General features: G+C 45.5%; 1 protein-coding gene across 1 annotated transcript in view; it reads left to right on the top strand.

Moving 5' to 3' along the window:
• The window catches only part of LRP1 (LDL receptor related protein 1), a 400693-nt gene that overhangs the window by 207556 nt on the left and 175019 nt on the right, over positions 1-18118 (top strand). Inside the window, exon 8 of the mRNA XM_056867046.1 lies at positions 12967-13129. Coding sequence (XP_056723024.1) covers positions 12967-13129 — 163 coding nt within the window. The remainder of the gene's footprint in view (positions 1-12966; positions 13130-18118) is intronic.

The raw sequence follows: 18118 nt of genomic DNA, 5'->3' as shown, positions 1-18118 counted from the left end.
AGGTTTGCGCGTCAGAAAGATAACCGAACATGCCGGGTTCTTTTATTGTGCTCCCTAAGTAGAGAAACACTCGGGTAGTTCTTCTCACATTTTATTTTGCCACCTTGGGGGTGTGGGGGCTGATAAAAGTAAAGGTATTTATGGATACAGACTGGGGAATAGGAGACTCGCTTCTTTTTTAGTGGCACAGAGAGAATCCTTAGCAACAAACAAGTAGTGGAGTAGTGTTTGGAGGGGGCGAGGGGAGATGTTTGAATGAACAGAACTTACTTGGTTCGCTGTCTGAATTTCAAGATGTGTTTCTTCTTAGTCTTCTAATTTGATTTAACAGTTTGAGGGTAACCTTATTAGCAAGCTGAAACATAGGCGACCAAGGGGGAAAGGAAGCATATCTTGCTGCCCCCCCCCCCGAAGTTTGCAAATAGGAAGCAGATTTGGAATTTGCATAACGTGGAACTGAAATATCCGGCGATTCAAATATTTATTTTTCAATGTGAGTGAAAAGCATCAGTCTGGATATAAGAAGGCAAAGAAGGTGAAGTGGTACCCGACAGGCTGTTTACTGTGGCCAGGGGTATTTACTGGCCATTTAACTTGTTCGGGAAGTTCCTGGTGGGCTGCTACTCTGGAGGGCCCCTAACTAGGGTTGTTTATGCATGGTTACTTTCACTTACGTTGCCTCCTCCCCGGTCTGTCTCGGTTGTTCCTTGGAGTTATGCATGAGTTTTCCGTCCTTTAGAGATGACCTCGCTGCCAGCCCTCACAATCTCCGGGTCTTCCCGTTCCTCTGTCAACCCGACTCTTCCATCTTCCCTGAGCAAAGCCCAGGTGAAATCCCCACGCAGAAGGCAAAGCGCGGGGCATGCGAGCTTGGTTTCTCTCACAGCCAGTTACAAAGCAGCATGTCCAGAGGTGGGGATTCAAATACTTCCTGGGAGCTTGTCGTGAGCAGAAGAAAGCTTTTTAAAACCTAGGCTTGGATTCCTCTCGATTCGCTCATCTCTCGTATACTTAGGTTTAAGACTCCGCTTTAAATCAAGCTTCTCGTTAGAGCTCTAAATTCAGTCTCCAATAAGCTAATTTCCCCATCTAAGTATTGGAGACCCCTAGCATTCCCCATAACACCCCCTTTCTGATTGCTCCACTTTTTATGTTGTTGTTCTTAAAATGCTTTTTTATGTGGCAATAGGGTTTGGGAGGGAGATTTTCTCTCACAGTAAGCACTACAAGTAAGCCAATTACAAAGCAGCATTTAAAGGGGCAGGGACTTGATTTGAGCTTGGAGACTGCTGGTGCATAGATTCCCAACAGGAAAGTGTGGGTCCAGCCAGCAACGAACCTCAGGTAATAATGCCATGCATAAATGACCTAGGTCTGAGACAGTAGCATCTATAGTTGCCAGCCTGCAGCTCTGCAGGAGTTGCTTAACTTGGCTTGTTCCTGAGCTGTTTTAACATCCCAGTCCACCCCTGATAGTGGCATGAGCTTTGGTGAGCAGCTGCTGCTTTCTTTTACTACCTCTGCACAATGTGAGCGGATCATGAACTTTCCTTACTTGATCTGGGAGGCTGTTCCATGATAAAGGGGCCACCACCGAGAAGGATCTTGCTGGGCAGCAATCACTTACTATGGCAGAGTGAAGTGGGGGGAGAAGGGACTAGGAGCAGGAGCTGGCTAGAATAAGAGGGCTGCTGCACAGGTTCATACAGGGAGAAGTGGTCCTTCAGGTACATGAGACCCCAATCAAAACCAGCTATGTCCATTGAAACCCGGAAGTACAAAGATCTTAATACAGGGGAAGTATGATCCCAGCAGCTAACCCCAGTTGTCAAGCATGTTACGACCTTCTGCTTCGCCATTGAAGTTTCTGAGTTGTCTTCAAGGTCATGTTAGTTTAAACCAGTGGTTCCCAACCTTTTCGGGCCACCGCCCCCTTGGTTCCACAAACTCAACCCCACGCCCCCTACCCTACCCTATAAAAAGCATTATTCAAAATATGGGGTTTGCATGACTCACTAAATAAGATAACATATCAAAACACTAACAATTAATTGCACATCTATTCAAAATCAAATTAAAACCTTTTAGTTGAAATTTATTCAACAAAACTGATGAACTTGATCCAGTGGTACCAGTTCTTCAGATACTTGGGGAAAAATTCTGATAGTTTCCACCAAATTTGCCAGCATGGTGCCATAGCTTGATCTGTTATAAATTAGTGAACAACACAATTGAAGGGGCCCACCTCTAGCGCCCCTCTGCTGCCTTCATGCCTCTTAGTGCCCCCCTAGGTAATCCCCCCCCAGGGGGTGGTACTGCCCACTTTGGGAACCACTGGTTTAAACTGTTGCTTGGACAGCAAACCGGGGTGAGTCTGTCACACATAAATAACTAATCCTGATTCCCGCATCAGTCCTGCTTGATCTGCTTCTTGTCTCTCTCCCACCATCCCAACAGGGATGGCATCCTGCCTGCACCACTGTCTCTCTGTTGAGGGACCCACGTGGGGCAGTGCTGCCCAACAAACAGTTGCTTGTGAATCACAGCAAACCACAGTTAGTCTGAACTGTGATGATGAAGAAGAAGAATTGGTTTTTATATGCCGACTTTCTCTACCACTTAAGGCAGAATCAAACTGGCTCACAATCACCTTCCCTCCCCTTCCCCACAACAGACAACCTGTGAGGTAGGTGGGGCTGAGAGAGCTGTGACTAGCCTAAAGTCACCCAGCTGGCTTCGTGTGGAAGAGTGGGGAAACAAACTCAGTTCACCAGATTAGCCTTTGCCGCTCATGTGGAGGAGTGGGTAATCAAACTTGGTTCTCCAGATCTGAGCCACTGCTCCAAACCACTACCGCTCTAAACCACTATTAAAAATAAAGGTCCCCTGTGCAAGCACCGGGTCATTCCTGACCCATGGGGTGACGTCACATCCCGAAGTTTACTAGGCAGACTGTTTTTACGGGGTGGTTTGCCAGTGCCTTCCCCAGTCATCTTCCCTTTACCCCTAGCAAGCCGGGTACTCATTTTACCGACCTCTGAAGGATGGAAGGCTGAGTCAACCTTGAGCCGGCTCCCTGAAACCGATTTCCGTTGGGATCGAACTCAAGTCATGAGCAGAGCTTGGACTGCAGTACTGTAGCTTACCACTTTACGCCACGGGACTCTTAACCTTAACCACTATACCACGCTGCAAACCCTAATTTGAAATCTAGGTTTGGTGCCAAATAACGATGGGGTGTGTTTTGGGACTGTCTTCATTTGGGCATCTTAACTAGCCAGGGTTGGATCAAACTACAGTTTGTAAGCTTGGTTTTATAATGACATCTGAATGCAGCTGTTGTGTTGGCACAGTTACAAGCCATTCCCCTTGGTGGCGGGATTAGAAGTCCCTTGTGACCACAAGCAGCTATTGTGACTGCATTTGAAAAACTGTGCTTGTGTCAAAGAGTTAAACCATTTTTATTTTTTTTTTGTATGCAGTTTGGTTCCGCTTCAGGTTCAGCTGCAATGGAAGTTGTTTTTGGTTCTGGCCAATAAAGGTTCAGGAAATAGTTTAACCTACCTGAACCAAATCAGTTCTGGTTGAGCTGAGAAAATTGAAACCCCATTCTTATCATGATACTGATTTGCAAAGTGGGGCAGAATTAACTAAGAGCTCTGATTAGTTACAGCTTCAAATGTCAGCAATAAATATTATGAAGCATGCATGAAATTTAAAAAAAAACAGATGCATGTTTAATAATAAATCTGTAACTCTTTATTTTATTGTACTGCTTAATTTTATAATCAGCAATGCAACCAAGGCTGTTTCCTCACAGGTTATCTGCCCCGGGTTCAGTGCTTTTAAGAAGTTTTTTTCTTTTCTTTATCTCCTTTTCCCCCACAGCATCATGGTGGCACCTGGGGGTAGACAACGGTAGAGTGGGCTCCTCCTGCCTGTGTAGCTGCTTTTTGCCTTTAAGAAATTCTGGAACATTTTGATTTTGGATCTCCCAGCATCTTGCCTAGTCACACCCTCGTTTTTCCTTCTGTGTTGGGATTGTTGTGCGGCAGAATGAAACAAGGAATGAAAATACTTCCAGTATTAAGAGCAATATATAATAATTATTTAAGAGCTTAAAATTTCCACACTCTACTTCCTTCCTTCCTTCCTCCCTTCCTCCCTTCCTCCCTTCCTCCCTTCCTCCCTTCCTCCCTTCCCTTCCCTTCCCTTCCCTTCCCTTCCCTTCCCTTCCCTTCCCTTCCCTTCCCTCCTTCCTTCCTTCCTTCCTTCCTTCCTTCCTTCCTTCCTTCCTTCCTTCCTTCCTTCCTTCCTTCCTTCCTTCCTTCCTTCCTTCCTTCCTTCCTTCCTTCCTTCCTTCCTTCCTTCCTTCCTAAAATCAGAGTTGGAAAGGCCCACCAGGGTCCAACCCCCTGCACAATGCACGAAACTCACAACTACCTCCCCCCACACCCCCAGTGACCCCTACTCCATGCCCAGAAGATGGCCAAGATGCCCTCCCTCTCATCATCTGCCTAAGGTTATAGAATCAGCATTGCTGACAGATGGCTATCCAACCTTTCTTTCTTTCTTTCTTTCTTTCTTTCTTTCTTTCTTTCTTTCTTTCTTTCTTTCTTTCTTTCTTTCTTTCTTTCTTTCTTTCTTTCTTTCTTTCTTTCTTTCTTTCTTTCTTTCTTTCTTTCTTTCTCCCACATACCCCCACGCGGAGTGCCCGGAATCAGTCCTGTGACTCTGACTCAAAAGTGCTTTCTAAGCCAAGTTCTGTTTCATTTTTCAATTGCTTCGAAATGGCTATTTCCCCCCCACTGGTGCAAGAACCTGCCTGGCGTCAGTGCCTCTGTCTTTGTTGAAGATATTAATGGATCAGGGACAAGGAAAATTGGAAAAGAGTTTTTTTTTTTTTTCCTTAAACAGTTTAGGGTTGCTTAATAGTCCTGGAAGCTCAGTCGCTCCTGAGGTCTGAGAGTTTGAGGCTGACACCAGGAGGGATGACTCAGCTGAAAATTTAACCAGATGTTAAAGGAAAAAGGAGCTGTAGCTCTCTTCATGGCCTCTTCCCTCCGAGGGACAAGATGTTTGACACTAATGACCGTCTCTTAACTCTATGGTGAACTTTGCTCTGGAGCATCCCTCCCGACCATGTGCTCACTTGTGGGGTTTAATGTTCCACTAGGGCCACAGGCTCATCCAAGCTCTTCGAGGGCACATCGCCGCCGGGCAGCCCGAATGCGCCTTTTTAAAACCGTCTTAACACTTAGCCCCTGGAAGCGGTCTTCCGATCAAAGAGGCCGGGCTCTTGAGCCAAAAGTGGCTTGAAATTACGATTCCGGGCAAGATTAGCAACGGTTTTCATTGGAACCGGCAGATTTATTCACTGTTTTGTTTTTTCGCTGCAGTTTTTTTTTTTTATTGCCCTGGAGCACAGGCCAGTGTTATTATGGGGCCGAAGCTCAAAGCAATGCTGGAATATCATTTGCATTGTGCAGCAGTGGTCAACTCGCTCCAGCTGGGGTGAGGGTTGGCCATTTGGTTGGGTTCCTCGCAGCTAGATAGCCAGGATCAGCCTCCTGGTTTGCAGGCCCTTCTGTTTGGAAAAGGCAAAGGACAGGGAATAGGTTGGCTGAGCACGGCAAGCCCCCTGTGCCTTACTTGATGCCATTTCTTTGTTGACCTGACGGGCTGTAATTTACAGAGGTAAACCTCTCTTCATCCGTGTGCAATCCTGGTGTGTGTGTGTGAGAATCTCCATAGGAGCTGGCGTGACCCCGCGCCGGTGTAGGTGCCACTTTATTCCCTGGCTAAAGTGGCAAACACACCAGCGTGGGGACGTACACTAGGGTTGCCACCCTCCAGGTACTATCTCCTGCTATTACAACTGATCTCCACCTGATAGAGATCAGTTCACCTGGAGAAAATAGCCGCTTTAGCAGTTGGACTTTATGGCATTGAAGTCCTTCCGCTCCACCCCAAAAATCTCCCGCCAGTTGTGAAAAGGGACCTGGCAGCCCTAATTACAGTGGGTCTCCAGCCAATAGAGATCAGTTCCCCTGGAGGAAATGGCTGCTTTGGCAATTGGACTCTATGGCATTGAAGTCACTCCCCAAACCCCGCCCTTTTCAGGCTGCTCCCCAAAAAACCTCCCCTGTTAAGCAATGCTTATTTATTTAACTATTGTTGCAATTATTTTATTGTAGTGTCTCTCAATGAGAATTACTAATCTTATTTATTGTTTCACGTCAGATTAAGAGGTGTAGTGGTTAAGAATGGTGGTTTGGAGCGGGTTTGATTCCCCACTCCTCCACATGAGCGGCGGAGGCTAATCTGGTGAACTGGGTTGGTTTCCCCACTGCTACACACGAAGCCAGCTAGTCACAGTTCTCTTAGAGCTCTCTCAGCCCCATGTCCCTCACAGGGTGTCTGTTGTGGGGAGGGGAAGGTGATTGTAAGCCAGTTTGATTCTGCCTTAAGTGGTAGAGGAAGTCGGCATATAAAAACCAACTCCTCCTCCTCTTCTTCTCCTTCTCCTTCTCCTTCTCCTTCTTCTCCTCCTCCTCCTCCTTCTTCTTCTCCTCCTCCTCCTCCTCCTCCTCATAAAACACTTATATATGAAGTTCTTGTCATTGCTTGTCTGTATGTAAACTTTTCCCCATTCCGTGGCGGTGGCTTAATTCATTTCTTAACCAGTTGCTTTCTATAGTGGCTCCGATATTTAATTAAACGAATAAGGCATTAGTGGAATTATCAAAAATAAGGGAGAAGTTAGGCAAGGGTTAGGCATTAGCTTTTTGTTGTAGCAGTGACAACCAGGGCTATCCCTATATTTATTTATGCATAACTTTTTTGTCATCGGTTTAATAAAGTTACAAAACAACTTGTATAGGCTAGGATTACAAAACTATGGTAGTTAATGTATGAAATTCTGAAGATTGATACACGAATGTGGCTCCTAAATTTTTGGGCTGTCTCTTAGAGCCAAAGCATTTTTTTTTAATCCAGGCTTTTAATTTAAGGCTTCCATCTTCTTAAAGCTGCTTTTACGGCCTGCTTCTAGTCGTTTTATGGATATAATTTTAGACTTGGATGTTGTTTTATGCTGGTTTTAAGTCTCTTCCTTGTTTTTATGGCTTATTGATTTTTTTTTGCTGTTGTTTGAGTAACTTCCTTGTATTCTTTTGGGTGAGGCAGCATATAAATGTTCCAAATATGTAAGCCAATAAATAAAGTTGAGGCTCCTCTCCTCTTTGCAGCTTGGATGTCGTAATTTAAAAACTTGGGCTCTCCAGTTTGTTTGTTTTTAAAAGCATGCGCATACACACGCATTAAATTGTTTTTCCAGTTGAGTGGAGAAATCTGTTCTCCTCTTGCGCATTAATGAACGGCAAATTTATGCAATGAGTCAGTCAGTCCTTAACTGTGAGTAAAGCTGGCAATTGCTTGCTAGGCATCCTTGGAGGGAAGCGAGTAGCTTTACTTATCCAGTGTCCCTCTGTCCCCTGGGACTTCAGCTGTGTGGCCTGGGGAAGTGCTCGCAATTTCATTGTTTCACTACACAGTGCAGAGCGCAAAAAACCAACAACCCCACATTCTTTCCCCTCCGGCGCCATGAGACACGCTCAGTGTGGGAACTGTGGTCCGACCTGCCAACGCAGAATGTTTGCTATGGTCCAGTTGGTTTTTGTGCTGCATAGCAGGAGGTTTTGTTGAGTGACATTGTTTGCGGCAAATTACTACTCTCTCCGTGGCAAGTTGCGGTAAAGCGGCTATTTCTAACCTATTTATTTTAGAAAACCGGGCTTTAAACAAGCAAACACAGTAAATAACTAACGAACAGTACAGTGATCTCCTGCTAGTAGAACACGCAAAGAAAATAAAGTCTAGTTTTCTTATTTATATATATGAAATGTATATATGTTGTGTAATTCCAGTTCTTGCACAGCTAGATGTCAGAGGTAAACCTGTTCCCTGCATCTAAGAATATATTTATCAATCTTCAGTTATACTGTTATTGGTAGGGTTGCCAGGTCCCTCTTTGCAACCAGCGGGAGGTTTGGGGTGGGGCGGAGCCTGAGGAGGGCGAGGTTTGGGACGGAGAGGGACTTCAATGCCGTAGAGTCCAATCGCCGAAGCGGCCGTTTTCTCCAGGTGAGCTGATCTCTATCGGCTGGAGATCAGTTGTAATAGGAGATCTCCAGCTAGTACCTGGAGGTTGGCAACCCTATCTGGGAGACCACAGTATTTCTCAGGGTCTTTAGATAATAGGAAGTTATTGATTAAAACTTGGTAACCGTAAGACTGTTTTATATGTGAAAAGATTATAAGAACTGAAACACTCTGCTGTGGTAATTCATTAAACTTCCTTCCTTAGTCTTTAGCATCTGAGCATCTATTCTAAAGGGATCTTAGAGTAGGGAACAAAAGGGGGGGGGAATGCAGCCATTGAAAACGCTGCAGACTCGATTGTCGTTTGAGGTCGACATTACACCAAATGCAGGGTTGGGCGGACTGTATCCCCAAAGGCAGTCCCCGATCAGCTGTGTGGCTTAGAGGGGAGCATCTTCTCTTCCAAGACGGATGCAGCCGGCTCTGATACGTGAGTCCCTGGCCACTGGGACTCCAGAGCTGTTCCAAGGCCAGGCCCCAGGAGATAATAGCTATGGCGCTACGCTGTAGTTCTGGCTTGATTGCACTTCCTCTGAGTCAGACGCTCGATGTCGGCCTCTTGTTCTTTGTATTGATCTTGCCTTAATAGCCATCTGGTGTCTCCTAAGGCCGATGTCTGAGGATGTTCCACACAGCCTGCATCCCTCTCTTCTGTTTGATGCTCCTGATAGCTGTTTGCTGCCACCACCCTGCAGATGATATTTCATAGCTGATGGGCCCGATGCTTTTTTCCCTTCATTTTAATTTTTGTTCACGGTGTTCTCCAGTACTGGTTGGCAAAAGACAACGACACTTCTCAGTCACAGTTACGGAAGCGTATTCTCAGCTGGTCAGTCATAGGCCATTTATGCATGGGAGGCCTTGCCTTGGATTTGCCGCTCTCTAGATGCACATTTTCCCCATCCGAATTCCCAAAACTACAAAATAAGCCCCCATGCAGAGTTTTGAGAATGTGGATGGGGGAAATGTGCATCTAGAGAGCGGCAAATCCAAGACGAAACCTCCCATGCATAAATGACAATACGCAGCCAGAACTAACCAACACGCGCGTATGTAAAGTGCCGTCAAGACGCAGCTGACTTACGGCAGCCCAGTATGGTTTTCAAGAAAAGAGACTAACAGAGGTGATTTGCCATTACCTTCTTCAGTCCTCATGGCAAAAAATCTTAGATGAGAAATTGACATTGTTGGGCTTCTTGCAGGATATGTTATCAGATCTTGGGAAAACTGAAGCTTTCACCAAAATTAAAAAGTGCATTAAAGAGCTTGATTATAACAGCACTACTTTTCGTGCTCTCCGCGTTTGTTCATCTCAGTTTTTCGGAATACCACCACCATGTGGTTTGCCCGCTTATACTTATTATTTAACAACTCGTCGTTCTAGAGCCTTCTGTTTAGCTAGACTGAATGCTAACCCCTCTATGGTTATACAGGGTGAATTTTGAATATACCATACCCAGACAGGACCTGTCCTTGCTCTTCTGGCTCTATTGATTCATTAGCTCATGCCCTTTTGGAATGCCGCTTTTATGAGGAACTTCGATCACGTTATATCTCTCCCCTTTTAACGTATAAATCTAATGCCTCTGTATCTGTCATAATGCCTTTTTTATTAAGTGACAGGGATTCCAAGGCTACATTGTCAGGGGCAAGATTTATTTCAGTCCTTATATCCCTCAAACATTAGATTTACACTGCTCAAGATCAATGGATCAAGGAGTTTCTAAGGGATAAAGGAAAGGATTGCCTTCTTCTGCATAGCAACCCTGGTATTTCATGGCGGTCTCCCATCCAAGTACTAACCAGGGCTGACCATGCTAAGCTTTTGAGATCATAGAATCATAGAGTTGGAAGGGACCACCAGGGTCATCTAGTCCAACCCCCTGCACAATGCAGGAATTTCACAACTACCTCCCCCACTCACCCCCAGCGACCCCCACTCCATGCCCAGAAGATGGCTAAGATGCCCTCCCTCTCATGAATCTGCTCAGGCTTCTCTGGGCCATCCATGGCAACTAACCAACATGCAATTTATTATTTTTGTTGTAGAGTTAACAGTGGATCGGATCTCAGATATAGAGGCCAGGCCCAATCTTGGCTGGTTGGTTTCACTCTCCGATTGCTTCCCTCACCCCCATTTTACAGACACCATCTGGCCAACGAAGTACTCTTGACTGCGGCAATAGACGGTGGAGGCCCAGTACTCTCCGGAGCCAGCGGCTGCCAGGAATGCATTGGAAAGGAAACCCCAGTGAAAAGAGAGAGTTTGAAATTGGTTTGCAAGGGAGGCACAGGGCCAGCGAAGGAGCCTAATTGAGGGCAACAATCAGTTCCAGGAGAACAGAGCCGCACAGAAGGACGAGAGGAAAACAGGCCTCTAAACATCTCAGTGGGAGAGCAATCTTCTGGCCGGTGCTATTCTCAGCAACACAAAACAGGGCCTTGGGAAGGAGAAGGGGTTGTAAGGGCTCATTCTTTCAGCCACGAGAAACCTAGGGAGAGAGCTGGGAGGGCCATAGATGAGTCGGGAGGGGAGAGAAGGGTAGAGGTAGTCAAAGGCAGGACACTCTTCTCGGTCACAACAGAGCGCGAGTCTGCAGGCGTTCACTTAGCATACGTCTCATGGAATTAGGCTGTTTTCAAGCCTTGGGTAGAAATTTGGTGATAGTGCAAAACAACGAAGACCAATGTGCAATCTGGCACATCTTACTTTCAAACCATTTCATTAACCGTTACATTCAATAGTTCCCTTCCAACAAGGGATTCTTTTTTTTTAACTCTTTATTTTAATAAAAAAGGGCAAGAGTCCAATAGCATCTTAAAGACTAACAAAAATATTTTCTGGTAGGATATGAGCTTTCGTGAGCCACAGCTCACAAGTGGCACAAGCTCACGAAAGCTCATATCCTACCAGAAAATATTTTTGTTAGTCTTTAAGGTGCTACTGGACTCTTGCCCTTTTCTACTACTGCAGACAGACTAACACGGCTACCCACTGTGAATTATCTTTATTTTAAAATATTGTCGAAGGCTTTCATGGTCAGAGTTCATTGGTTCTTGTAGGTAATCCGGGCTGTGTGACCGTGGTCTTGGTATTTTCTTTCCTGACATTTCGCCAGCAGCTGTGGCAGGCATCTTCAGAGGAGTAACACCGAAGGACAGTGTCTCTCAGTGTCAAGGGTGTAGGAAGAGTAATACATAGTCAGAAAGGGGTTGGGTTTGAGCTGAATCATTGTCGTGCAAAAAGTATCAAAGGTAATGTGCTAATCATTGTCCTGTAAGTATCAAGATAATGTGCTAATGAGGGTGTGGTATGTTAATATGGAACCATATCTTTATTTTAAGTTTATTTTATATTAACAACAGCAACAACAACAAAATGAAAATACAACAGTATGTTTCAACATCGTACAGTCGAGATATGTTCCAATATATGTTCCAATATTACACATCAGTACTTTTTACAGAAATCGTACCGTTTGTCGTATTCAGTTAGCAGAACTTAATAAATGCAAATCATACGATGGTTTCGCGGGCATCGTTTACTTTGTGATGCCCCTTTCTCCACATATTCTAGAAAAGGCAGCCATCTATTTTAAAAGTTTGTAGAGTAAGATAAGTTGTTTATGACTTTAAGTTGTGAAGATACCTTATCTAAAATTAAAAGGTTCCACACCTTCTCATACCACTGTCCAGTAGAAGGCATCTCTGCTTTTTTCCAGTACGAGGCAATCAGAAATTTTTGCTGCCAATAGCAGTATTGAAATCAGTTCCCCCAGCAAGGGATTCTAAAAGCTTTCCTATGTTGTTGCTGTTGGTTGTTGTTGTTTTGTGTGATATTTTCAAGAAGTGCTGCACATCACTTTGAACCACTGGTCTGTTGGAGTGGCGACCACTGCATTTAATTAAATAGATGAATGATTTTTGTAGGGTACTTTAACAGAGTACTTACCAGTAATTCCCTAGGAGAATTTTTTTTTTTTAATGGAGGTTTACTGTGGCCTGAGGTTGGTATTTCTCCTCAAGAGAACAGAGTTAGAGCTGAAACAGATCAGGAAGAAGATCTGTTTCTGAACTGTAATATTTCAGATTGCAGGCGGAGTATCATATTGTGGTGGAACACTCTAATATGATTTCATGTGGTGTAGTATTTCATGTGGTGGATGAAATACTCCCTACACATACAAAACTAATGTGTGAGGGAGAAGAATTTAAGCTAACCATTTCCTAGCATTCTAATTTTGAATAAATTACCCGCCGGTAACCTAAAACGGTACAGCCCATTCACACATTCATCAGTTGGGCCTTTGTTCGCCTGTTTTAGCTCTGGTATGTTGGGAGGTTTGAGCGGATCCACGTGTACAACTCTTCAGAGATCCACTTGATCCCCAGAAACAGTTGTGTGGTTCTGCCTCTTCTTTTTCCAAGAAGTGATCTGTTGGGGGGCATTTGGGGGGTTTTCTTTATAGTTGGTATGCTCTGCACCACACTTTTCCCGGGAACCCAAATGAAAAACCGAGTTATCCCAGATTATAGTTCCAGAGGTACAAAAGAGACCACTCCTGGCAAAAAGCCTGCCATTGGCTATTTATATATGTTGACTGATTTATTTTCTCCCTCAGCCATGGAAAGATTCTGGAGCACCTTGCTTATCAGAATCAATCAATCTTTTATGGTGATGCCTAGGACTTCTCGTGCTGATAGATTAAATTCATGTTGTACAGCTCAAAATTGCTAGCTTCTCTGAGAGGATTCGAAGCCGAGCCCTTCCTTATTTCATCCTTGTATGCTTCTTTTCATTAGATGTGGAGCAGATGGCCATCGATTGGCTCACGGGCAACTTCTACTTTGTGGATGACATCGATGACCGGATATTTGTCTGCAACAAGAACGGGGACACCTGTGTCACGCTGCTTGACCTGGAGCTCTACAACCCCAAAGGCATTGCGTTGGACCCAACCATGGGGTGAGAATCCATAAGAGTGCCGCATGCATTAAAAAAAAACTACTTGCTTTGAGAAGGACAAGGAAAGTGGGCCAGTCCATGTCATCTGAACTCCGTGTGGTAGACTCTGACAATAAAGCCATGCACAGTCTGGAACTGTGGGGAGGGGCAATTCTAAGGGCACAGAAAGCACATCTGGCCAGCTAATGTCTCTCCCACCCACCCTGCCCAGCTGTTGGGTTGATTTGCTCAGAAAGGCCTTTTATGCATGGCTGTTTCCCTCGCCGTCACCCCTCCAGCGACTTCGGATCTTTGTTTTGATTATGCATGCCATTTCCGACTGGCGCCTCCCCCTCCCCCTGTGTTTTCTCGCGTTTTGCCCACGTTTTCAAATTTGAGATAAAACAGGTCCCTGAAAACCTGGGCAATATGCGGGGAATTGCAGGGGGAGAGCGAGGCGACCTCTGACAGTTGGAAATGGCATGCATAGTCGAAACAAAGGCCTGAAGCCGTCGGAGGGGTGACTGCGAGGGAAACAGCCATGCGTAAAAGGCCAAAGTTTCTTAAAGCAGAGCTTAAACTGGCAATAGCTTTCCCTGACAATAAGTAAGTAGCCACATGGCGGGCTTCAGTGCTCTTAAGTGCTGCTAAGTTAATTGTGAAGCCCTTTGAGCGAAACGACAGATTTGAATGCTGTGTTAATGTGACCCTCCTGTCCTTGGAGGAGATGTATGTGGCTATTTTAAGTGACTGTAACGGCACTGGCATGGGTGCCGCACGACAGCATTTAAGCAAGAGACGCTAAAAACAAGGTTCCCTTAACAAGAGTGACCTTCAGGATGATTCTGATCGGGTATTGACCCCAAGTTAATCTGGCGTTGTGTTCATGAAACCATAACACACTTCTGTGACCATTGGCCCGTAGATGCTAATCTACATAACGGTTTACTCACTAATGCAATTTTATCTTTCCTTGATTTGGGGAAAGTGGTTGGCAAATCTTTTGTAGCTATTTAGTCCATGAAATAGTTGACCCTTCCTCTGACACCCATGGAAACGTGCTTGATTGTAAGTTGACAAAACAGAAATGGAAATGAATGATCAGGGAGTAAAGGTTAACTGTCAGAAAGGAGAAATGGAGTTTGTATTCTTACTGGATTTGGGACTGTCAAACTCTGAGTTGTCAAACTATCAGATGTAAAGGTTTTTGGCTAGGCTGCTACTTTGCACATTACTTAAGTTTATTAAAGTCGTGGCCACAAGGGCATGAATTACAGATTTCAACCAGCGGAGCCACATAAGGCAGAACGTGATTTAAAATCCTAATAGATGCAAATAGGAATTTCTTCTTGTGTTTTCGAGACATGATCGTGTCCAGGCAGAATCCTGGAGTCCTGAGCTATGCATAATGCACTTTTCATGCTTGACCATCTCTCCTAAATTACCAGTGTCCCCTCTGAGAAACCTGCTAAAGTGACTATTCAATGTGAAATTTAACCCAGCTGAGCTACCGCTGATAGGAAGACAACGAGGAATGAAATGTCTGTCTCTCTCTTTATTTATGCCCCATTTGAATTATCACCCAATTAGGAAGAGTAGATGAAGTAATTAATTAACATAGCAGCATTTGTTTGTGAATGAATGGCAATTTTGTATTCTGAGAGCTGTGACAATTTTTCTGGCAAAGCGTGGGCTGGGGAGAACCAGGGTTTAGACTGATTTTGGGCTCTGTGAGATGCTGGCATGGCTATGTCAGAGCAATCAAAAGAACATGAGAAAAGCCATGCTGGATCAGACCAAGGCCCATCAAGTCTAGCAATCTGTTCACACAGTGGCCAACCAGGTGCCTCTAGGAAGCCCACAAACAAGACAACTGCAGCAGCATTGTCCTGCCTGTGTTCCACAGCACCTAATATAATGGGCATGCTCCTCAGGTACTGTAGAGAATAGGTATGCATCATGACTAGTATCCATTTTGACTAGTAGCTATGGACAGCCCTCTCCCCTCTTAAAGCCTTCCATGTCCACTCCCCTCTTAAAGCCTTCCAAGTTGGGAGCCATCACCACATCCTGGGGCAGGGATTTCCACAATTTAACTATGAGTTGTGTGAAGATGAACCATCCTCCAAAACATTTGAGTGCATAGTGATACAAGCTACTCAGTTGAGAGAGGGAGCCTTGCCATGGGCACCAGGAGACTGCTTAAATTGGTGGTGTACTAGGAAACTTTCTGCTGCATTCTGATTCCAAAGCAAAACAAAACCGGGATGTGGAGTTCCTCAGGACGAAGCGCCAACACCTTTAGGACCTCTTGGAGGACGGGAGATGTTCCACAATACTGGAAGAGGGCGAATGTTATCCCAGTCTTCGAAAAAAAGGGAGAACGGATAACCCAGGAAACTACAGGCCAGTCAGTCTGACCTCTGTCCCAGGGAAGATATTTGCAGCAGATTTTAAAGGGACAACGTTATCTGCTGTCAAATAGATTGGTCAATTGCATGAGAGATGTGGCAACTTTCCTCTTTATAGTGTCAAGGAAAAATTAAATTTCATTTCCCCCTTTTTAAAGTGTGAAGTGGTTGATGGATAGCCAGCGGCTGTAAAATCTAAGGAAAGGAATAAAGGGATGAATCTGCGAGCATCTGATGAAAAGGCGTATTTTTAAGAAAGGAGGAAGTCATCCTTCCCAGGAAACGTTGGTCAATTGCTGCAATCCTTACTAAAGAAGGAGAGTTGGTTTTTATATGCTGACTTCCGCTACCACTTAAGGGAGACTCAAACCAGCTTACAATCACCTTTCCTTCCCCACAACAGACACCCAGTGAGGTGGGGGGGGGGGCTGAGAGAGCCCAAGGTCACGCAGATGGCTTCATGTGTAGGAGTGGGGAAACAAATCCAGTTCCCCAGATTAGCCTCCACCGCTCATGTGGAGGAGTGGGGAATCAAACCCGGTTCTCCAGATCAAAGTCCACCATTCCAAACCACCGCTCTTAACCACTACACCATGCTGGCTTTGGCCAGTTCAGGATTGTGCTTTCATAATACAAGTATCATTAGGACTGGTCTTCTGCCGGTCCAGAGGAACATCTTCTCCAAGCAGAAGCGCATAGTGCTCTGTTTCAGCTAAATCTTGATCGTGTATACCCAAGAAAAAACTTTCCGTTCACACCCTTTGTCTGCTTCTCTCATTGCTGTCTTTGTGCTTTCTATTAAATTGCTCCCTGGGTTTGGACCAGTCTCTCCCGCTCTTTGTTTTTCAACACACCTCGCACTCCCCCTCCAAGTCCTTCTTCAAGGCCCACTTTTCAGACTGTCTTCACCATACCAGCATTTCATCCTCTCCTACCCCATCTTCACTACTCAGTGGTTGGTAGACAATACCTGGCCTTCTTGCTTCTCCTAGGCAAGGTTGTTGTAAGATCCTATGTCCTGCACTGCATGTACACGATGCAGACACTAAGTACATGTTAAATACTAGCAGTCATAGTCATAGCAACTGTGCCGATGGAATGCAAAATACCTAGGTGGAGAGAATGGGCCTGGTTTCAAATCCGATCAGGGTTCAGTTACCCGTTACATATGAAAGTCTATACGAAAACCTTTGGCAGCTGCTGCCTTCTAAATTGTGCTGGGGAAATTTGGACTGGAGAAGCAGGAGAGGGGAGGGAGTCCGTGCTTATCTCATCCCCCGCCTGCCGCTTTTCTTCTTACTCTCTGCTCTCCCAGTTGCTTTCCCACCTGCAAGTTCCAGATGAATGTTCTACCTTAGAAATGCATATCTGGGATACTAGAGGGGCAGACGCTGACCTGGGTGGCCCCGGGCTACCCTGATCTCATCAGCTCTTGGAAGCTAAGTAGTGTTGGCCATGGTTGTTTGGGAGACCACTGAGGAAGTCCAGGTTTGCTCAGCAGAGGCAGGCAATGGCAAACCATCTCTGTTCGTCTCTTGCCTTGAAAACTCTACGGGATTACCATAAATTGGCTGTAATCTGAATACATGAAGCTGCCTTATACTGAATCAGACCCTTGGTCCATCAAAGTCAGTATTGTCTACTCAGACCGGCATCAGCTCTCCAGGGTCTCAGGCAGAGGTCTTTCACATCACCTACTTGCCTAGTCCCTTTAACTGGAGGTGCTGGGGATTGAACCTGGGACCTTCTGCGTGCCAAGCAGATGCTCTACCATTGAGTCACAGCCCCTCTCCAAGGCTCTCCAGGGTCTCAGGCGGAGGTCTTTCCCATCACCTACTTGCCTACTCCCTTTACCTGGAGATGCCGGGTATTGAACCTGGGACCTTCTGTGTGCCAAGCGGATGCTCTACCACTTAGCCACAGCCCCTCCACTTCCCACTACCAGAGGGGCAGTGGTGGCATGCGGAGGCAGGATTTCAGTGAGAAAGCAGTAGGTAGGAGATGTTTTGACCAGCCCCTCCCTGTACTTCTCAGCTCCTAATCAGCCAACATCACTTTGCAGCAAAGACAGGGAGCGCGTTTAGGATTTTCTTACCCATATTTTTCTGTGTAATATGTTGTCGAGCCATCAGTACCTTTATGGGAGCTTAGCAAAGTCATTTCCCACTTGATTCAAAAACTCTCTGACGCAGAAGTTAAGTCGCATTGATTCCCCCCCCCCCCCGTGTGGATTACTTTCAAATACTGCCTTTCAGCTTGAGCTACCAGCCTTTGAACTGCGCCCAACGAGGATGAGCTCTTTGCCTGCGTGTGCGCGCGTTGAAGATAAGTGCACCAAAGGGCACTCGGATACTGCGTAATCAGGACAACAAACAGTGAGGCTTCCTCGTGCCAAGCTTGATGTCCTGCGGTCCTGATGTCCTTGAGGGCCTTGTGGTGGATCAGTGTGTTTAATCTACCCTTTCCGATTGCCTTGCCAAAACTGGCTCTTGCGGCGAAGCAAGAGAGATTTTGCTGTACGTGTGCCGTGGGTGACAGTGTTTACTGCTGGTCTAAAACCATTTTGTATCATGCGGACATCTGCATGAACACAGGATGT

Source organism: Euleptes europaea, chromosome 1 (assembly GCF_029931775.1).
Source record: "Euleptes europaea isolate rEulEur1 chromosome 1, rEulEur1.hap1, whole genome shotgun sequence".
Taxonomy (NCBI): Eukaryota; Metazoa; Chordata; class Lepidosauria; order Squamata; family Sphaerodactylidae; genus Euleptes; species Euleptes europaea.
This window is presented reverse-complemented; position numbering and strand designations above follow the sequence as displayed.